The sequence below is a fragment of the Penicillium soppii genome, assembly GCF_028829465.1.
Source record: "Penicillium soppii strain IBT 18220 chromosome Unknown utg000005l, whole genome shotgun sequence".
Classification (NCBI taxonomy): Eukaryota; Fungi; Ascomycota; class Eurotiomycetes; order Eurotiales; family Aspergillaceae; genus Penicillium; species Penicillium soppii.
The window spans coordinates 3,742,538-3,762,895 of NW_026643235.1; the positions used below are offsets into that span (position 1 = coordinate 3,742,538).

General features: G+C 49.9%; 12 protein-coding genes across 12 annotated transcripts; 5 read left to right on the plus strand and 7 right to left on the minus strand.

The window, feature by feature from the left end:
* Window positions 1-724: 724 nt before the first annotated feature.
* On the plus strand, window positions 725-1,556 carry N7529_006877 (putative EF-hand calcium-binding domain protein; the record flags this gene model as incomplete). Its single annotated transcript, XM_057242404.1, has 2 exons — window positions 725-785; window positions 835-1,556. The coding sequence occupies 2 exons, from the start codon at window positions 725-727 to the stop codon at window positions 1,554-1,556; spliced, it is 783 nt and encodes a 260-aa protein (XP_057097763.1).
* A 105-nt stretch (window positions 1,557-1,661) lies between these two features.
* On the minus strand, window positions 1,662-2,600 carry N7529_006878 (Ribosomal protein S5 domain 2-type fold subgroup; the record flags this gene model as incomplete). The annotated part of the gene is made up of 1 exon (XM_057242405.1): window positions 1,662-2,600. One exon carries the CDS (start codon window positions 2,598-2,600, stop codon window positions 1,662-1,664), a length of 939 nt encoding a protein of 312 aa, XP_057097764.1.
* Window positions 2,601-2,830: 230 nt separating this feature from the next.
* Window positions 2,831-4,051, plus strand: N7529_006879 (4-diphosphocytidyl-2C-methyl-D-erythritol synthase; the record flags this gene model as incomplete). Its single annotated transcript, XM_057242406.1, has 1 exon — window positions 2,831-4,051. One exon carries the CDS (start codon window positions 2,831-2,833, stop codon window positions 4,049-4,051), a length of 1,221 nt encoding a protein of 406 aa, XP_057097765.1.
* A 401-nt stretch (window positions 4,052-4,452) lies between these two features.
* N7529_006880 (ATP-grasp fold subdomain 1) lies at window positions 4,453-6,075 on the plus strand (the record flags this gene model as incomplete). The annotated part of the gene is made up of 1 exon (XM_057242407.1): window positions 4,453-6,075. The coding sequence occupies one exon, from the start codon at window positions 4,453-4,455 to the stop codon at window positions 6,073-6,075; it is 1,623 nt and encodes a 540-aa protein (XP_057097766.1).
* Window positions 6,076-6,351: 276 nt separating this feature from the next.
* N7529_006881 (isopenicillin N synthase family dioxygenase) lies at window positions 6,352-7,455 on the minus strand (the record flags this gene model as incomplete). Its single annotated transcript, XM_057242408.1, has 2 exons — window positions 6,352-7,123; window positions 7,184-7,455. 2 exons carry the CDS (start codon window positions 7,453-7,455, stop codon window positions 6,352-6,354), a joined length of 1,044 nt encoding a protein of 347 aa, XP_057097767.1.
* Window positions 7,456-8,272: 817 nt separating this feature from the next.
* On the plus strand, window positions 8,273-8,713 carry N7529_006882 (uncharacterized protein; the record flags this gene model as incomplete). The annotated part of the gene is made up of 1 exon (XM_057242409.1): window positions 8,273-8,713. One exon carries the CDS (start codon window positions 8,273-8,275, stop codon window positions 8,711-8,713), a length of 441 nt encoding a protein of 146 aa, XP_057097768.1.
* A 1,703-nt stretch (window positions 8,714-10,416) lies between these two features.
* On the plus strand, window positions 10,417-10,845 carry N7529_006883 (uncharacterized protein; the record flags this gene model as incomplete). The annotated part of the gene is made up of 1 exon (XM_057242410.1): window positions 10,417-10,845. The coding sequence occupies one exon, from the start codon at window positions 10,417-10,419 to the stop codon at window positions 10,843-10,845; it is 429 nt and encodes a 142-aa protein (XP_057097769.1).
* N7529_006884 (SANT/Myb-like DNA-binding domain-containing protein) lies at window positions 10,825-11,148 on the minus strand (the record flags this gene model as incomplete). Its single annotated transcript, XM_057242411.1, has 1 exon — window positions 10,825-11,148. The coding sequence occupies one exon, from the start codon at window positions 11,146-11,148 to the stop codon at window positions 10,825-10,827; it is 324 nt and encodes a 107-aa protein (XP_057097770.1).
* A 1,952-nt stretch (window positions 11,149-13,100) lies between these two features.
* N7529_006885 (uncharacterized protein) lies at window positions 13,101-14,621 on the minus strand (the record flags this gene model as incomplete). The annotated part of the gene is made up of 1 exon (XM_057242412.1): window positions 13,101-14,621. The coding sequence occupies one exon, from the start codon at window positions 14,619-14,621 to the stop codon at window positions 13,101-13,103; it is 1,521 nt and encodes a 506-aa protein (XP_057097771.1).
* Window positions 14,622-15,308: 687 nt separating this feature from the next.
* On the minus strand, window positions 15,309-17,034 carry N7529_006886 (Major facilitator superfamily domain general substrate transporter; the record flags this gene model as incomplete). The annotated part of the gene is made up of 3 exons (XM_057242413.1): window positions 15,309-15,635; window positions 15,690-16,573; window positions 16,629-17,034. The coding sequence occupies 3 exons, from the start codon at window positions 17,032-17,034 to the stop codon at window positions 15,309-15,311; spliced, it is 1,617 nt and encodes a 538-aa protein (XP_057097772.1).
* A 1,403-nt stretch (window positions 17,035-18,437) lies between these two features.
* On the minus strand, window positions 18,438-19,185 carry N7529_006887 (dTDP-D-glucose 4-6-dehydratase-like protein; the record flags this gene model as incomplete). The annotated part of the gene is made up of 2 exons (XM_057242414.1): window positions 18,438-18,991; window positions 19,053-19,185. The coding sequence occupies 2 exons, from the start codon at window positions 19,183-19,185 to the stop codon at window positions 18,438-18,440; spliced, it is 687 nt and encodes a 228-aa protein (XP_057097773.1).
* Window positions 19,186-19,234: 49 nt separating this feature from the next.
* Window positions 19,235-19,822, minus strand: N7529_006888 (dTDP-D-glucose 4-6-dehydratase-like protein; the record flags this gene model as incomplete). The annotated part of the gene is made up of 2 exons (XM_057242415.1): window positions 19,235-19,592; window positions 19,644-19,822. 2 exons carry the CDS (start codon window positions 19,820-19,822, stop codon window positions 19,235-19,237), a joined length of 537 nt encoding a protein of 178 aa, XP_057097774.1.
* Window positions 19,823-20,358: the final 536 nt, after the last annotated feature.

The window sequence follows — 20,358 nt, forward strand, 5'->3', positions numbered from 1 at the left end:
ACCGACTCCGTCTCTAACTCTCCGGCTCTTTCTCCACTTGATTCTTGGAATATTCGGTTGTCGTCAGAGGGGGTCATGATGTTGAACACAACCACATACAGTGGATCGGAATCTGCATCCCGGACGTTTCCTTTCGTTCTTACCTAGCGAGGATTAAAGTGATCACAGCGTCTGAGGTTGGGAATGAAGATTTGTGATACAATTGGTCAAGTATAACCTTTGAAGATCCGCTATCATGGCCCATGGGTTGCCGGCGTCTCATTGGTGTGTACAATATTTGTGTACATTTCGAGCCACACCGCTGATATACCTCCAAAAATGATCTGATCAGAAAGAGGTTCTTTGTCCGCAACTACAGCACCTTGCTACTCACATGATTATCAGGATAAATCATTCCCTTTCTCTATATCATCAAACTCAACCAGAAAGGGCTACGGCGATAAATCATCATGGAACTAGTGGAGTAAGCAATTTCGCCGCTTGACGCAAGGGATGCCGAGCAAACTTGCATAATCTGATGTCTCCTTGGGGAAAAAAAGGAGCAAGCTCTTTGTTCAACATGACACGGAGAGATCCGAAAACTGCTTGAACAGACAAAACGCAGTAATCGAAATAAGCGCCGCGGCGTCAACAACCTTGCTGCGGGGTTAGTGCTTATCGTGACCCCTCCATGATCTGCGGCGCAACGCCAATCCTCACGAAACAATTACTTCCCTTCAAAAAAATGAAGGTCCTCTGTCTGCACGGAAAAGGAACCAGCGGTGCAATATTCCGCTCCCAAATCGGTGAGCACCCCGACCCCAAAATCACCAATCCCAATCTCACACACCGCAGCCTCATTCCGCAGCAAACTCCCCGCCGAAGTCCAATTCGATTTCGTCGACGGCCCATTCAAAAGCGACCCAGCAGCAGGAATAGACCTTTTCTACGAGCCTCCATACTACTCCTGGTGGAAAAATGAGAGCATAGAGGACATCCGCAGTGCCCACGACTGGCTGAACGAGCATGTCGCCAAGAATGGGCCCTACGACCTCGCCATGATGTTCTCGCAAGGATGCGTTCTCGGCTCGAGCGCTCTCCTCTTCCACCAAGAAGAAAACCCCCACCTCCCGCCGCCGTTCAAAGCAGCCATTTTCATCTGCGGCGGTCCGTCGATGCTCGTCCTCGAGGAAATGGGCTTCCACGTTTCGGCTGAAGCGCGCGAACGCGATGCCGCGTCGCGGACGGCACTGGCGTTGCAGGCTGGCTCGGCTGCCCTGTTGGCTCAGGGTGCTGATCGCTGGACTGGTCTTAGGTCGCTTGATAGTGGGCTTTCGGAGGATCAGCTGCGCGCCGAGATCACCAGTCCCTACCGGATTAAGGTGCCTACGGTACATATTTACGGATCCAAGGATCCGAGGTATGCGGCTGGTGTGCATTTGTCGGGCATCTGTGATCCCGACAAGCGGCGGACTTTTGATCATGGCGGTGGTCATGAGATTCCTCGGAATGCTGCTGTCAGCAACACCATCGCGGGACTTTTCGAGTGGGCCGCTGCGCAGTCTGCGTTGCAATGAGGATGAGAAGGGGTGTCGATTTTTGGATTTCTAGTTTCATTTGCGTACTCATAAACTTGAAGCGGGATAGATAGATACATCGTTTAGATTGCGCAAGTGCGAAAATCACCTCATTTCTGACAGCACCCGCACTCCCTCCACTGGTCCCGAGGCTATCAGGACTTCCTTGAACACACTCTCTTTTTGCAATTGAACTTGTAGGTCCCTCGCATGGGCTTCATCTCTCGCTAGAAACGCGCATGTTGACCCCGAGCCACTCATGAGGCTAGCAACGGCACCAGCAGTCTTTCCAGCCCCCAGCGCAATTTCAATCTCTGGCAACATCTGCGTAGACGGACCTTCAAGATCGTTCGCAAGCGCGGATACCAGGTCTTCCGGAGGACATGTACCCCAAGGAACTTCAAGGCAATCCTGCCGATTTTTTAAATAGACGTCCTCGGCAGACGGGCACCGAGCCAGTATGGTATCGTATCTGTCGAACACCGCTTTCGTCGAAAGACCCGCAGCAGGCACACCTAGCACCCAGTTCCACGTAATTGAACTCGTCTCCACGCTAACCAGCGGCTTCTTGTGTCCCAGTCCAAGGGCCATCATGCCTTTGATGAAAAACGGTACATCTTCCCCCAGCTTCGCGCCTAGTTCCATGAGATCATCGTCGGATACCTCTGATTGCCAAAGCTTATTGCATCCGACAAGCGCAGCTGCTGCATCGGCACTCCCACCACCCAACCCGGCTTGTGTGGGTATCGCCTTAATCAGATCAAAATGAACGCGCGGTTCAATGCCTAAATGGTCTCCCAGAGCTTTGGCCGCTCTGAGGACTAGATTCCGGTCGTCTGTTGGGATCTGATCACTTTCGACGCCTGTGATGGTGATTGTAGGGCCTTTGCAATCAGAAGAGATGGTTAAACTATCATAGAGCGATATGGCCTGATAGACGAGTGTGATATCGTGATATCTATCTTCCCGAAGAGGCCCGACCCGGAGCTGTGGGTTCAGCTTTGCGGGGACTTGAAGAGAAATCGAGCTTAGGGGGATCGCCATTGCGTGGTTTTGTTTTTTTTTTTTTTCGATATTGATGTGTGTAAATGACCAGTAAATGTAATTGGAGAAAGTCATAAAGAGAAGTTGGCCACGCGATATCTCAACTGCAATGATCAATCAGATCTCGAGCGATGTGGAGAGTGACGCAGGTGCAAGTGCAGATCATGGAGGGGCATGGAGAGAGCTCTTCCTGCACCTACCTGTGAACGCGCCATTCCAGATTTCCTAACATGGCTATTACGACGGAAACCCCCACGATCGGTGTTGTTATTCCAGCTGCTGGGCGCGGCACAAGAGCAGGTCACGGCTGCCAGAAGGCATATCGTCGAATCGGGGGAGATACAGTTCTCAATCGCGTTATCAAGCTTTTCCGGTCATGGGACGCGAATTGTCCGATTATCATCGTGCATCATGAGGCTGATACATCTTTGCTGGAAGCTTCCATAGATCGTGATTTCAATATATATTCTACGACGGGAGGCGTCGAGCGACAGTTATCTGTGCTACAGGGCTTGCGCTTCCTCTCCTCCCTCCCGCACAGCCCGACCCACGTTTTCATTCATGATGCGGCGCGTCCATTTGCATCTCATCGTCTCCTCAATGATGTTTTGGAATCATTGATCAACGATCCCTCAACTGGTGTGATACCTGCCATTGCGGTTTCCGATACACTGAAAAGAACCGACTCGAACGGGTTGATAACGGCTACAGTTCCACGCGATGAGCTTTTCCGCGCCCAGACACCCCAGGCATTTGCACTGGAAACAATCTTACAACTCCACGAAACGGCAACTACTTCTAATTCTTCCTACACGGATGACGCCTCGCTCTTCGAGGAAGCAGGACTACCAGTCCGCATTGTACCCGGCGATTCCCAAAACCTGAAATTGACATATTCTTCTGATTTCGAAGAAGGTGAACGACTGCTCCGAGCCAATAGCCAGATACCCGTATCGGTACCTGACGTCCGCGTCGGACACGGGTATGACACGCACTCTCTCGTCCCAGGTAAGGAGATTACACTGTGCGGCGTCAAAATCCCACACACCGCAACACTCCTTGGGCATTCGGATGCAGATGTGGGTCTTCATGCTCTGACGAATGCGTTTCTCGGCGCGATTTCCGCTGCGGACATAGGAAGCCATTTCTCGCCGAAGGATGAACGATGGAGGGGTGCTTCATCTGATCAGTTCCTAAAACATGCGGTCCTACTTGTTAGGGAGGCTGGTGGTGTTATTACACATTGCGATGTGAGCTTTGTGTGTGAGAAGCCGCGGATTAGCGAGCACCGTGAGGCTATGCGGGACTCGGTTGCTGGTATTGTGGGATTGGATAGTAGTCGTATCTCGGTTAAGGCGGGGACAAATGAACGCAATGGGTTTGTGGGGCGCGAAGAGGGGATCGTGGCTTTTGCTACGGCTACGGTGGTGTTTCCAGGTGTTGTGCTGTAGTGATGCATTCTTTGAGCATTTTGGCATTTCGAACTATTTAGATTTTGGATCTAGACATACAAATTGGCCTAAAAAAGGAATTTGAATTTTGATGGGCCAGAGAGCGGCAAAATACCCGAGCAGCTGAAGAATCCCGGCGTAGCTGAGACCTGCATACCGATGGCACGGTACACTATCTTCCGAGCACTTCTATCTTGGATTAACTAGCGATCCATGAACCGCCACCAGTGGAGAAGAAGACAGAAACAATGGGTCCTTTCAAGATCTCGCCCGATTACGTATCGCCGATCGTGCAGCCACGAACGAGGGGTCGATATAGGCGGGGCATCGGCACGCGATCACTCAGTTAAAGCCTCACACGAAAATATTCCAAAAGCCAGATATCTGGCATCTCCCTCAATATGAAGATTTGCGTGTTTCAATCAAGCTTCGAAGAACTGCAAGCCTCAGTCGGCGAATCACAAAAGCTATGGATGAACCCTGGCCAACACATCACCCAGCACGTAATATCCCACAAAACAATCCACAAGACAACAGCCAAAGCTCAAATTGATGAGGCTGTCGCCGAAGGCCATGATTTTTATTTGAATTTCATGTGGGGAACACACGACGATTCACTGGCTGGTATCGACGCGATTCGATACTTCGAGTCGCTGAACCTGCCCAGCGCAGGTATTCAAAGCTCTGAGCGCGAGCAGTCTAAATGGGATTTTTTTGCAGAGGCGAAGCGCGTAGGAAGTCCCCTCATTCCAGGAACCTCAAACTTCCCGTTATTCGTTAAGCCGTCTTCAAGCTATGGCAGTATGTTCATTGATGAACATTCTTTGTGTCGGGACGAAGATGAGTTGGAGAAATGTATCCAAAGATTGAACAATTTGATGCGGCCTGTTCGAATTTTGCGTGCGAACGCCATTGGATACACAGATCCAGAGCAATATGCGAATGCGCGGGAGGCGGAAGGCAGGGAGAGCTCGGATCTGGTCGTGCAGGAATTCATTGATGGAGAGGAATTCTCCTGTGTGGTGATTGCCATGGGCGAGAGTCCGTACCCTCTCATTCCGCAGCGTGCGAAATACAAGAAAACCTCCGGAGATGAGCGGTTCCTGACACTGGATTTGAAGTTCGATGAAGAGTCGGGCTATGAGCTGCTCAATGAGGCTGATGATCCAGAGCTATGGACACACTTGCAGGCTACCGCTGTCGAGACTTTCACGACGAATAAGATGTATACGAACTACATGGGCTGCGATGTTGACATGCGCATTGGCCGTGATGGGAGGGCTTATGTTATCGAGGTTGACCCGCTTCCTGTGTTCTTTTATCCCATTGGATCCCAGCTTGAGGATACAGATGTGCAGCGAGGATTCCCTGGGAGTTATAGAGCTGTTGTCAACACTTATATTACCAACTATTTCCTCAAGAACCCTGGGTTGCGCGAGGAGCATTTTGCTGAGGTAGCCAACTTTTACGACTCTTCGGCTCAACACTCCGATACATTGGTCGATACTGCCAGCCACATTACGACAAGATCTTATCAAGGCACCGCATTAGACCTTGGATGTGGAGCTGGAACTGTCGGTCAGCATCTGAAGATAGATTCACAAAACCAAATTACGCACATGGTGGGAGTGGATATTTCCAAGAAGATTTTGAATATCTGCCACCCACACGATATCTATAGCGAATTGATTCACGAACGAATGGAAGTATACCTTGCACAAAGGGCGGAAATGGTCGACCACATATTTTGTGTCTCGGCGTTACAGTACCTCTCCATTGAGGAGCTTGACTTTGTGCTCGCTCGGTGTTTCCAACTTGCCAAGCAGTCAATTACTTTGGTGGTTGATGCAATTGAAAGGGTTGCCTCTAGCCCTTCTGGACTGACCAACGAGGTCAATGCTTTGGCCAAGGATCATTCTGAGGTTGTTAGAACTTTTAAGCTTCCACATGATTGGTCTGTCTTGCCAAATTCCTGTCACGATAGCCAGCATTTGTATTTTGGTTTCCAGCGAACTGCGCATTAGGTTATGGATAGTATTCAGACTCTCTATGCCTATATATATACTAGAGTGTAACCAAAATCATGCCAGAAATTCAAAGAGAAACGTTCATTGGCATTCATAATCCAAACTTGGTCGCAGAGGTAGTTGCGCAAGGACATGTCGCAGTGGGTCTCCAAAGTCGCGTGGGTTTGCCGCTTTGAAAAAGCAAGACAGGAGAGGCGCAAGGGCAGCAAAAAGAAATCACAAAACTGTCCAAAACTGGAGCTCCTCCAAAGACAGATCCGGGATACCAGGGTGTTAGTTGCTGTCCCCATCATCCTGGAACTCTACCCACGTCTTCATTTTCATCCGTACATGCTCACCGTACACAACAAATCCCTCATCACCATCAACAGACCGCACCAAGCAATTCTCACCAGGCTCAAAGAAGAAAGGTACACTGATCCGACCAGTCTGCGGCGATCTATGCTGCCCACTAACAGCAGCGGCAGACGCACCCACCGCGGGCGCACGAACACGATGCATCGTCGCGACAAATCTTCCACCAGATACCCTCGCCATCAAATCGCCAATGTTGACTACCAGCGACTCAGGAACATATGGCGCAGCCACCCATTCTCCGGAAGAGTTCTGCACTTCCAGACCGCCAGTCGAATCTTGATGGAGCAGCGTCAAAATCCCACTATCGGTGTGCGGCGTGCAGCTTAACTTCACATCTGAGCCCGCAGATCTGGACCCTGACGCTGAAGATGCGACAGGTGGATAGTGCAAGAGCCGGAGGGTGCTGAGTGAGTCGTCCAGATACGACGCGAAGAAATCGGCCGGCTTACCGAGTGAGACGGCCAGCAGAGAAAGCAGCTCTGAAGAAAGGGATTGCAGCTCAGAATACAGCCTTTCTAAGCTTGGGCGAGCCGCAAAATTGTTTTGATCGGGCCACACATTTGGCTCAGCGAGGTTGAACTTGGAGCCGGAAGTGACGGATGACTTTGTTCGAATAGACTTCGCGGGACCCATTTCGAAACCTTCTTTCAAATTGTCCGATGCTAACTCCGGCTGCGTCGGGAAATACCTTACAAGTCATCATTGTCAGTACTAGGGAGCGAGAGACAGCCAAAGAATGTGTATTGACCCGCGATATGTGTTTGTATTGGTCCGGCGAAAGGAGCGTTTCGCAAGTTTCATTTTTTCACTCTCTGGGAGGGCGAAGAATTGAAGGGAAAGGTCGAAGACATCTTCGTGTTTGAAACTCAGAGGCACGTTCGTGAGGTATGCGAATCCTGTTGTTGCGAAGACTTCGTAGAGACGTTTGCTTAGGGCTGCCCGTTCCGCGGGTGAAGCACCCGTCGGCAAGCCCAGCGCCCCAACGTCTACAACGGGTAGGGAGGAGAATGTGGTTGTCATTTTCAAATGAGAATGTTTGAAAGGACTCGGGTTCTAGGGCCATTGTAGGGGTCATTGCGGCTTTATACTCACTGCCGAGACCCACCTCATCCCAACGGGGTATGTGGTCGTGTGGTCCAAACATATTCCATGGGACAACGATCAACGAAAAGTTTGGCCCGTTGAAGCTTTACACTATGAGGAACTGACCACCTGGTATCGGCTTCCCCACGGTAGTACCGAACTGCATATTATGGCAGCCTATGTTTTTGTTCGTTGTGAACTTCCATGACCCCAACCGCCAGCAAGGGGTGATTCGCGGGGTTGACTTGCCGGCAAGGGCGCCAGAGCGGCAATATCCGATGCTTGATCCACTGTATGGGTCACCAGATATCCGTGGGCTGTTATTTGTGTATAAAACCGTTCGATCTCCACTGGCATGTACCAAAAAGGAAACAATTCAGAGAAATAATGGAGTTGACTGCGAATCCAGTTAATCCCGAAATTTTATTCGCAGCGATCTTCGCGAGACTCTTCAAATTATGTTGATTGAATAAAGTTGACGAGCCATTTCTGCCAACGCCATAATTGCCTTCGCTTGACACTACGGCATTGCTGCTTTGGGAATATGCTTGTAAACTGTAGGGTATCTTCCATCCCCGTGCCAAAGCTAACTTGAAGTAGCTCGCCATCCAGAAACGAGTTATCCAAAACAGCGTTCACAGCAGAGAGGGCGATTCGTCACATGTGCCTGTCACAGAGGTAACACCGACCTACGCGGGAAGAATTCTCTTCATTCTTGCCTTCACAATACCGTGAGCAAAGCCCGCAGTGGCCGATGCCTCCGGGTACAACCCTTCAGAAGCGGGACAGTGAAGCAACGTCCTCGGCAACCCGGAGGGTTCTTGCAAGCGAGATAAGGCCCTGCATTGTGCTGTCAAAGTGTTGGTCAAATCAGCGCGCAGTGCACCGAGTGCTGGACTGTTGTCATCTTTTCAAGAACCTCCAGCATTCCGCGGGTCACGATGGTCGGCCAGCTATTGCCTTTGGTCCAGCGCGTATTCGCGAGGTTTTGACTCGCACAAAGATCCGCAAAAGTGTCAAATATCCAGCCGTGGAAGAAGAAGCCCTTCCAGTTGTCGAAGAGGTATTAAACGAGGGTGAGCATTTGGCGCAGAGCTTCCCCAACATAGTGAGGTCGATTGAGAAGCTTTCCCATCTTAGCAAGAGGCAACGCAATCATCATCAGGGTGTATTTAGCGATAAGGACGTTAGGTAGTAATATAATTTAATTTCTCGTAGAGGTGGTAATAATAAAGTAAGCACTAAATAAGTCTGTAATCCCCCCTTCACCGGCCCAAAATCCAGTCCATTAGGAATCAAGTCATCAACCATTTCGTCCAGGAGATTGTCAACGTTAGTAATCCCCTCCTCAACTGGCAGAAATCTATAAAAAAAAAAGAGGCATCTTGTGCAACGGTGATTTGACGTTGAACGTCTTCGATGAGGACAGGGCTTGCGCTAAGAGTAGTCGCATTAGCTAAATTTGTGGGTCATTAGCTAGATTTGTGGGTTGCTCGTGGAGACATCGCTGGCTTCCGCGCGTATGCCCGTCAGTTGGCCCTTCTGTTCCCTCAGATCTCGAACGGTGGTATGGTGTTGACGGAACTCCCTGGGGATATAAGTTGTTGCAGCGTTATTTGGTGTTCGATCGAAACAGCAACGAGCGCGATGACTGTTCCAGTGGCAGTTACTACAAGGACCCAGGCTTCCGGGGATGCGAATGCAGCGGACAAAAGGCCCACACCCGGACTGACAATGCTGACAAGGGACCTCCGCCGGAGTCACAACCACTTGAATCATGATTGCCCCCACGTTGGCGACAGTACTGTATATATCAATCTATAGCAGCTGTCTCAAATGTAAAGATTCAAATCTCTCAATTTAGACACTGCTGTCACAGAAAATGTGAATAAGTTTGTGCTTAGAGTCGATTTATCCAAATAAACCGCCCCCCGTATTCACACCTAGCTGCTACTTCCATGTTGTGCATTTGGTTAGAGCCGAAACACTAATTATTTATAGTTTATGTGGCAGGGTAGCATCTTTGGATCTTTATCATAGTTCGCTTTTTTTAAAAAAACGGACCGTCGCCGAGACTTTTACGGAGTCAATAACCTCGTCTTTGGGGCGCAATTCACGGTTAGTCCTTTGAAACGTCAAAGTGGCTTTTTCTCGCCCCCATTTCGACCCCGCTCCTAATTCACGATGCAGAAGTACTGAGGCCTTACACTAAGTAAGAAATCATGCCATGCCTAGATATATCGTCAATACCAATGCCCCAGTACTGCGCGAGATATTATATACCGTTAGAAATCGAGCAAATCACCAGACTCGTTGTATACAATGGCAGGGTGATGGTATTAACACGGCGGGGCTTATCCAGAGCCCGCTTCTTTGAATTGAACGAGAATGCGGGCTACCCGCCATTCTCTCTATCGAGATTTGATATATAACATAAAACACTCATAATGCAATCTATCGGCGTGAAGTTCATGAAAAGACCGTCAGGGATCTCGACTACACCCTGGGTAGTCTCAACCTTTCAACTGTAAAGTCAACGTAACCTGATCTTCTTCTGTCGCCATTTCACCACTCTCAGCCATAGCCGCGTCGACCATGTGCTTCACAACCGACTTTAGCTTGCCTCGCTGGCATGTGACAGAGAACTTGACCTTGGAACTAGAAGTCATACTACTGCCGTCGCTGTCAGAGGACCTGTCCTCTTGACTCCTCCGGGCAGAGCTGCTCTCACTTGAGTCGCTGTAATATGAGGGCCGTGCTGACCCTGTCGAGACCACCGCCATATGGGAAGGACTATTTCCGTCCCAGGGATTGCTCATAACAGGCTCGACTCCATCCAGGTCCATCATGCTGTCCAGGATGACCTGCTGCCAGTCAACACCTTCGCCGTCCCAGGCAATGGCAGCACTTTTGCATGTTGCCTGTGTAGGCCCGAGGGTATCTATTGGAGGAAATTCCGCGGTGACCTTTTCTACAGAAGAACTGATCCCGTTCGGGAAAGAGATCGTCGACGAAGAAGCCGAAGTTTTAGGCGAAGTGCCCAAGACTGATTCAATAGAGGTTTCGTTCTCTATCAACGCATTCGCAGTATCAACGATGTCGTGGATTGTTGGCGAGACACAAGTGGCGGGGATTGGCAAGATCAGGGCTGCATGGGCGGGGACCTCGGCGATACCGGCGTCAGTGGATCCCGAGCCCTGTCGTTTAAGTCGGCGCATCAGCAACGCGTACCGATTTTTGAGCGCCAACGGAGCGCGCGCTTCAAGAAAGAAGTCGGCCATGAATTTCCAATTGCGACCGTACCGATCAACCAATTCCAGCAAATGAGTTTCCTGTGCAGGGATCAGCGTGTCCTAGATTTGTGGTGACTGGTAGGCTCGGTACCTCTGCTGATGTCCACGGACTATGATCCAGCTCCGGGTTCAGTTTTTCCTTCCATCGCTTCGCACATTGATCTCCATTACGAGTGACGACTTCGCCTGCAACCAGGACCCAGCGAGTACCATGTTTGGCGACCCCATTGCGGAGCCGCTGATCTTCTGCTGGTATCCAGTTGCCTTTTTTCAAGGGTTTCTGAGGAGAAAGCTGGGTGGATGATCCAGGTGTGAGGGAGAGATCCGAGGTATCCATGGCGAATTGTGGTTCGCCCAACCCCTCGCCGTTAGGTGAGAACCCCTGTGATCTATATATAAAGGATCGGAAATCTTTCAAATTGCCTAATCACCCTTGCATGTGGTCCGTGTTACTAGTGATAGTTCTTGACTCCGGTCGAGTTGTTTCGCCACTCGTATCTATCGCAGGCGCCGAAGAATTAGTTTCCCTGAAATGAATATTCTGACACTGAGGTGGTTCCCGGCCCGCTTTGATCCCTCCCGCGTGGATCTCCCGGTGGACCTCCGGGTGGGTCTGTGCCATTTGTACGTTTGTGATCGAAATCGGCTCGGCACTGGTTCATTGATTCAATCCCGCGGAATACAATAAGGAGGTTCTGTAATCTGCTCCAGGGCTTGTTTCTTTGTCTACTACACAAGCATTTGAATCCCAGACAAGTGGCGACTCAAAGACTCGAGATTTCGACCAATCACATCAAATTTGGCACTGTCCTACTTGAAGAACCCCTGCATCCCTATTAAGACAAAGGTATACCAGAGAGAATGCAGCCTCGCGTACGGGAGTGGAAAAGTGGGCCTATACAAAGAAAAAGGTAAATGTAACGTTCAATCATATTTTACCGAGATATCGGACATCTCAAAGCTCCGACAGTCTTCATACATTAAACTGTTATGTAAATACATGTATAATTATGCCGGTCGCGCATTTTGATCAGGTGTGTTCATGTATTGAGGCTTAAGATTTCAAATTTACGACAAATATATCGTGCTTCTTGTTACTCCGTGCTTTGAGCACGAAGAATGACCTTGAATCGACCTATCTTCTAATTCGAAGTGGTGAATCAAATCAAATGAATAGAGTCTTGAAGCACACCATGGGTATAAGCCATGCCCTTTTTGTACACTTTTGTTGAAGTTATCTGAGGAAATGTGTATCTATCGATCGGGAGAACCAGATGGGAGCACGAGGCCCAGAATATACCTAGGTACAGCCTTGTACTTTTATTTTTTTTATGGTACATTCCTGTAACACGCTTGTCAGTGCATAGCCCACCAAAATTCATGTAGTTCAGGGGTATCTAACACGTGAGTACAATCCATTGGTGGAAGTGGGACAGCGATTTTCACCGATTATTGGACAATCAACACACTCATCCACGGATAAGTCTTGGGATCCACGATTCTCAACAAAATCACAGCATCTACTCCGTACTCCAACACAACCCCTACTCCGTATTCCGCAGTCCAGACTTCATTTATCTTTAAAAAAGGACATAGAGTGGAGGTGTCAGCTCGTATGAAGTGGGCCGAGTGGCTTCAGGAGTATCCGAATCATGCACATCAGCATGTGGGAAGGTCACCGGCGTAATTCCGAGCTATCTAGCACCGAGTAAGATAAGCGAGATGGGAGGCAATACAGCTGTGATGTCTGGTAGAGCCGCAAGCGATTCCCTGAATAGGGAATTGCAGCTTGACAATATGTATGCTGCAAATTTAATCTGTCAGTTAGAGTAGTATGATCGGACGTGTACCCTGTTTGGCAAACAGTGTAGTCGAAGATCTTAATTGATTAGGTGCAAGCCATGCATTAGCGCGTTGTATTTATCTTACAGAGTAAGCACTTGCCTCCTTAGGACCTTAACAACTCTAGACATTCGGGTACAAGTCTAGCAAGCAAAAAAGGGAGAATGCATCGGAAATTCCCGCAACTATTTCCCCTCAATTTTAATTGCATCTCTTATTCCAGTCATGTAGATTGCGAATATGTACGGAGTAGTATCGTGAAATAATGCGCTGTAATGTAGACCCACTAAGGGTACTTTTGTTTCACGATGCCTAGGTTTGGGTACGCCACGTAAGCTTCATAATTGAATAGAAGTTACCACTAGAATGTCGTGATTGGGCACAAAAAATTTGGATTGATCGCGGTAGAACTATGGAATCGTCGCCGTTGAATGCTATTCTAAAACCCTAGTCCGCCTCCCGCTTGCACGGCGCTATCGAAACCAGGTACCGATTGAACTGCGCATCCCTATCAAGATACTCAAACTCATCATCAAACAGGTTCACACTCACTTCAATGCCACCGTGCTTCTTATTCCTCGGAAGCACATGTGCCAGTCTCACACGCGCAGCATATTGTCCATGCAGAACACGAAGCGCCTGCGGCATACCGCCATTACTGAAATACTGATCCCCGAAACTGATCTCCTCCAACGGCAAGAAAATGATATTTGAAACCAAAACATCAGAAGAGTCCGGCCTCTCCACAAAGCGACCCTGCACGCGCGAGAGATCGCCAGTCTCTCGTAACAAACCATACGCATCCTGAACAGCCTCTTCATCCAACCGGGCCGCACCCTGTCGAATAGCCTGCGCAATGCGACCGAGTGAAGTCGACGGAGCCAGAAGCTCAGCTAGCGGCATGCGGGCCGTGTTCATCAGGAAGCAATTGCCGAGGTATGCGGGTGGGAAACCTTGTCCAAACGTGCTGCGCACATCCACCGGGGTCTCAAACACGGAGATATCGTCACGGAGTGGGGCCGATCGTGCTTCGGCTGCTGATACCCGGGCTTTCATCAGGACCCGCCAGAGGAGCGCTTGGATGGCGTCGCTGATGGAGAGTGGAGGCGTGCCGGGGAGCGAGGACTCTGCGGCGCATTCTTTCTGCAGGGCGGCGAGATCCGGACCGGAGAGAAAGACGACCCGGTTTAACATCTTGCGCTCGTCCGTGTGTACTTTTTCAACTACTTTCTGGGTTTTGCCGGGGATGCCGTCTTGGCCTAGGTCCAAACAGACCAATGCCCGTAGCCACGGGTCGTCGGGACTATTTTTCATGATCCGCTGGGCAGTTTCCTTTTCCCAGATCCGGTCAGGCTGGGTGTGATCACGGTCGATGGACGTGTACGGCGAGGCCGCGACTTGTCCTCCTTCGTCGCGACCGCGCAGCTCGCGGAAATTCTCAGCCCACAGCTTCATCAACCCGATCATAGCGCCAGCATCCATTGTCGAGTGCGATACCGTCAAAGCGAGCAGAACGCCCCCGGTGAGGAAGTTCGCCTGTGCTAAGAAGATATCGGCACCTGCGACGTCGACGTCGCCTAGATATGGCGCATCCAGTAGGAGAAGTTCTTCGGGGAAGACATCACTCGGAAACCCGGCGGCTTTGAAGTCATCGTATGACCAGTCTGTTTCAAGTTTTAGATACCGCAGCTGGTACGGGAGTGGGCCGCTTAGTGAGTACTGTCGATGGCGCATTTCGATTTGCCCTGGTCGCCATCCTGGTGTGCTGGGTGATTGGCGGTAGGCTTTTCCGCTTGCCCATGGTTCTTGGACAAAGGTCTTGTGGAGTGCCTGGTGGAGATCGGTGAAGACGAGCTTATCGTCGGCGTCGGGATTGAGGGGAAGGGGGAATACAAGGCGGACGTAGTTGAGAGGTGGAACGAAGTCTAACGGACTCACCGTTTGTCGGATCTCATTCTCGATGGCCATTTAGAGGAGTTGTTTCTGATTTAATGGTTTTATTTGAGAACAGACTACGCTTCGCTTTATACTCTGGCATCGAACGGTCTCTCCTGACTACGAGGAGGTTGGTTTCTACGATGGTCTCGATGTTCGAGCTTCCAGAGTTACCTAGGTACGAGGTGGGTGCTTACATGACTCCGTATTCACATCAAAATGTCGAATCGTCGTGCACGGGATCGGAGTCAACCAGAGTCATTTATGGCTTGTATCCCAATTGTGCTTTGCACTCATTATGCTCAAAGCCTAGATCTGGATATTTACAAGCAAAAATGCCATCAAGTTGTATCAGACTAAATTTGAATTAAATTCAATCCGAAGGTCATCATCAAGAATTGCAAGAAGGATATTATCGAGACATTCTTCGAATTTTGGGAATACTCTTTTGACTGTTGAGCCAGCAATGCGATAGAAGCTCAAAAATGATGCATGAGGTCAAATGAGGAAATTATGCCTTTTTTGTACTTCCTATTTTGGACACAACCACGAGATATAGTACGTAAAATCGTGTTCATTACTAATTGTTCTATCCCAAAGAAAATGCAATATATAAATCAGGCCATCTAGCCCTATGCAACCCAAAACCACCTCTCATCCACATACGTCCCATCCGCATCTTCACAAGTAAATACAAGCCTCAAAGAAAAACCTGGGTATCTACGCCTTGTTGACGGCATTCTTGCTCATGGCACGAACCTTGTGGCCATACTTGTAAAGCACATAGGGAACAGGCGCCATGAGAGTAGCCAGAACAGCAACAATAGTCACCGACCAATGGGGACCAATGTTCTCGTACATCTTGACAGAAGCAGGGCTGAGAGCACCAGCGACGACGTACCGCGCAAAGGTCATGAATCCAAGTGCCGAAGCAGCATACTGCAGGTACACGAAGATGATGTACATGTATGTCGTTGTGAAAATGCAAACAAGGGCCCAGCCGAAGACGCCGGAGGCCACGATCGGGGACCAGATACTGATGTCGGCCTGGAAGGTAATGTTAGTAAATATTATGGGAGATGGTGCATTAAAAGAACTTACGTAGCAGGTCCAGGCCATCCAGAAGAGAGAAACCGGCATCATAATAGATGCGCCTGCCATGGCCCAGTAGAGCGATACCTCGGGCTGCAAAGGCTGACCCGCAGCCTCAGCCTGTCTTGCGGCCTTCTTGGTCATGCTGTACAGAAGAGGAACCATAGCCAGAGCAACAACGACACCGGGAATCATGGCGACGAAGATCACGAAGGTCAAGCTGGTGCTGATACCGTACACATTGGCAAAGATGAAGGGGTAGCCGTTGAGGAATGTAAACAGCACGAAGTAGAGAAGGACCAGGTAGAAACTGAAGATAAGAATGATAGGCTCAGTCCAGATCATGACGAAGGGCCGGGAGACGTTGGTGAGCAGACGCGGCCCTAATGAGTTTGCAGAGGTAGACGCATGGGCAGCGCGGTACCGGTTATCACCAGTCAGTTCGCGGAGGTGCTTCGCGCGCCATTCCAAAAGAACAGGGCTGAAGGTCTCAGGCTGGGCGAGCATAACGACGACCAGAGCGACGCCGGCAATGATCATCGAGATCCAATCGGCCCACACGTAGCCGATCTCCGGCGTGTAGGCGCCGATCACGGGGCCCAAGATCGGGCCCGAGTAGGCAGCGATGGTGACGAGGGGCAGGCCGAAGGGGATCTGCAATGGTTGCCAGATGTCGCCGACGGTTCCGCCAGCTACTGTCATTGGGGCAGCGGCGAATAGAGCACACAAGAAGCGGAAGGCGAGGGCTGCGCCATAGTTTGGTGCCAGGGCTTTTGCCATGACGAACAGGATTACGAGCATTAGTGCGGTGAAGTAGACCACATTGCGGCCGAAGGTCTCGGAGAATGGACCAGCGAATAGAGAGCCAACGCCGATTCCAATAAGGAAGATACCTTTTGATGAATGTTAGAATGCAGGATTCCCAAAAGAGGGACAGAATAAACGTACCGGTCGTCATGGATCCAGCCATGGCGTTAACACCGAAGCGCGCATCGAAGGCGTCTTGAGTCGCACCCTCCACCGAGGAGGGGACTGTCATGGCGATGGCAACCAGACAGCAGGTCAACATGACCATCCATTTACGAAGCAGAGACCAATTGAGCGGGTTACTTGGGTCGTTTTCCCTCCACCCAACCACGAAGACAACCTCGCCGTTGTCTCCTGACCGAGATACCTCCACACCGGGTACAAGGGGGACATCTTCGAAGACCGCCGGCTTCTCTGCTACTCCTGCCTCTGGGTCTGATCCCAGAGACGGCGACGAGGTACTAGTGCGCACCGACTTGGCTTGACTGTTGGCCAAGTCTTCCTCTGCTTCCCGGCGAAGACGGCGGTATTGGAACCAGGACTCCATATCGATATTTTTCCTTCAAAAAACCTTAAACTGAACCGTTGTGGGCAATGAATTGAAAGCGAAAAAACAAATAGTCGCAGATGCCGGATTATCCAGGCACAACCTCAGGCTAGTATCGTTCAATGTGGGATCTGTGAACTCAATTCCCACGGCAGGAGGGGATACATATACTGAGTCCCCATGACAAAGTCACGATAACCCTGGCCGTTGAATCTGGAAGTTGGTCAGCGTGATCGGACACATTTTTCTCACGGGCCAACTCGCCTTTCGGACACATTAAACCGCTAAGGCCCAGGGTGCGGCGTGTTATCGCGCCGACGACAGGGGTTGGTGATGGCGCATTCATTGGCTGAGAGCCCGCGGGACCCGCACTTTTAGTGCGCATCAGTGGGGGACTAGCCGGAGTCGTGCATCGACTTGGATGACTAGAGCTGGCAATTGACTCCGGAATGGATCTGGTAAACGCGATGTATTTGGCCCCTACGCGAACTTGAATTTTCAACTTTTCCACTTTTCTTTGTTGAAATGTTGTTAATGTGACGCTGCATTTCTGGTCGCATGTTTTTGATGTTCACCACTTTTGTTGCGACGGAAATGATTAAGGCTAACTTACAATCTCTTGTTTGCTATTGGTCTCAGCGGGGCTCCGGAGTCAGGTCCCCACTTAAACGGAGTCAGGTTCCTTTACATGCAGGGGCGCATTCGGGCTGATTTCTTATTTCTTGCTAATCTCAACTAGTTTGCGTGATTGGAAAGCGCAAATTTATGATCCGGAGACATATGAATGTAAGGGTCGGACGCATGCTAGATGTAACAACGGATAATCCGACAATCGGATTGCTAATTCATTTAGAACGAGTGAACACTCTGATTCGATCATTTCGAATCTAGTCTAGCTAGCGTGGTGTAAAGGTGACCAACCAGTAAAAAATTTATACATGCATAGTAATTTGAATAAGCAGTTCGCGATCGATGTTCCCATTAAGGTGCTTATCCAGTTGGTGGATTCATACCTCCCTATGTATCTCTCCGAGAAATCGGATAGACTGACTACAATAATATAGTTGCCCTAATATTCTTAGTTTGTCTCAAGGTAATAAGAGATAGGTGAAACAAAACCCCCAATTCCTTGCACTTGCTGCGTTGGTAGGACCTATGTGGAGGCATGCTACAAGGGGTTCAACCAAAGACAGAGACTTATTGCAGTTGCAGCGTGTGATCCAAAAAATAGAACAAAATAGCATCCATTTAAACCAAACTCGATAGATAAGAAACGCATAAACACAATTTCAAACAATAAAACTCAAAACATTCTTTATATAACCCAAACCGGAGTTGTCCTTGCCCTTGTTGCACCAAAATAGCTCTAAATCATGTACGGAGTGAAAGCTGCATGATTGAGCTCACACCGACACCATCACAGGCGTGCTCAAGCCCGATGATTCCTCCACCACCTCATCATCATAGACATCCTCGACCGCATTCACACTGAATTGGGGAGGAATGTAGCTCTCTGTGGTTGCGGTCGAAGCGACATTGATGGTCTTGGAGACCTCGGGCCACCAAGTCTCTAAGTTCTTGCGATACCAGTTGACCGAGGCCTTGAGTCCCTCGGAGAAGGGCACACGCTGGCGCCATCCCAATGCGGCCAGCTTGCTGCCGTCGACCCAGTAGTCAGTGTCGTTGAAGGGACGGTCGGGGATCCAAGTGAGTGAGCGTGTGAAGTCTCGCGGACTGAAGCCGAACAATTCGAGTGTGCGAACGGCGACTTCAAGGTTGGTGATACCGTGGGATGATTGGATGTTGTATGCCTCGCCGATCACACCCTTGTGAAGCAGGGTGTCAAAGCCGTCGGCAGCATCAGCTCCGTAGAGGTAACGGCGAATGTTCAAGCCGGTGCCTTGGATTGTTAGCGGCTGCTGCTGCATCAGCAGGGTGCAGAAGCGGGGGACGATTTCTAATCTCATGTGTCAGCATGTTTCCGTCCCCTGAAAGTGTCCGAGGTGTGTAATACTTACTCTCGGGGTATTGACCAGGCCCGAACACGTTGTTGCTTCTCACAACGAGAGCTGGGATATCGAAGGACTTTGCGTATGCCCACACATACATCTCGGCGGCAGCTTTGGAGGCTGAGTATGGGTTGGTGGGCATAAATTGCTTGGTCTCATCACATGCCGACTCCACAACATCTCCATACACCTCATCGGTGCTGACATGGAGAAAGCGGTTCACCCTTTTGGGGGCCCTTGTGGTGACGAATAGCTTCAAGGAGCTGTTGAGTACCGACAACATTGTTGACAGTGAAGCTGAGGGGATCGTTGAATGAGTTCTGGACGTGCGAGCACGCAGCGAAGTGCATCACACAGTCAATGTTGTGGTCCAGAAGAACCTTGGCGAGGGCCGCCTGATCCGTAAGGTCGCCTTGCACAAAAGTGAAATTGGACAGAGAGTCCAAGCAGTTGACATTGGACAGAGAAGCGACAACATCAAGCTTGTCAAAGCAGACGATGTTGTATTCAGGATACTGCACCGCCATGTGGCGGGTTACCCAACCTCCACTGAAAGCCATGTCAGTGATGTACAATTGGGGTAATGAAGAATCTGCTCACATAAATCCTGCACCACCAGTGATCAAAATGCTCTTGATGTCGCTCCGAGGCTCGAATCGGGTGGTTCCGATGAGACGTCGGCCCTCAATGTCATTCGCACTAGCTCTGGCAGGAGCGAGCGAAAGACCCTTCTTGAGAGGAGGGGACGCAGGGGGAGTAAGGGCACGAAGAGCAGGCATTTTGTCTAGAAATCTAACGATTGTATGAATTGAGTGATTCTTGAAATCTTGCGATGAAGGCGAAGAAGCTGCTGCTGGTGTCTGGCTGTTGGATTTTTCTGCGGCGCGCAGGCCCTTGAAATAGTTCAACGTCCGAATACATTACGATAACAATGAGGCTGTGGTGACTCCAAGAGACATCCTCTGTCAGGCATCTGGATAGATTGGATGTGGTTGTCTCTCGTCGGTCGCTCCAAGTTGATGGTTGGGGGTGACTTCGTTTTCCGATGGTCGCGGCCCGCGACCCGGAATGACTCCGTTCGGCGCGACTGGTAAGATTGTCGCGTAGGCACTAATCTCACCATCTCTGTGTCCAATCACCCTTTGCATCCAGAGTCATGGAAGAAAAAAGCAGATTCAGAGTCAGAGTCACATTTGAATGTTCTGACTTAGAAGAAAATGAGAATCATCCATTCTGGATACTATAAGATGATCGAGGGGGAGCAGCCTTTTCTTTCAGCAGCAATCAATTAAAAGACACTGATACAGTGGAAACC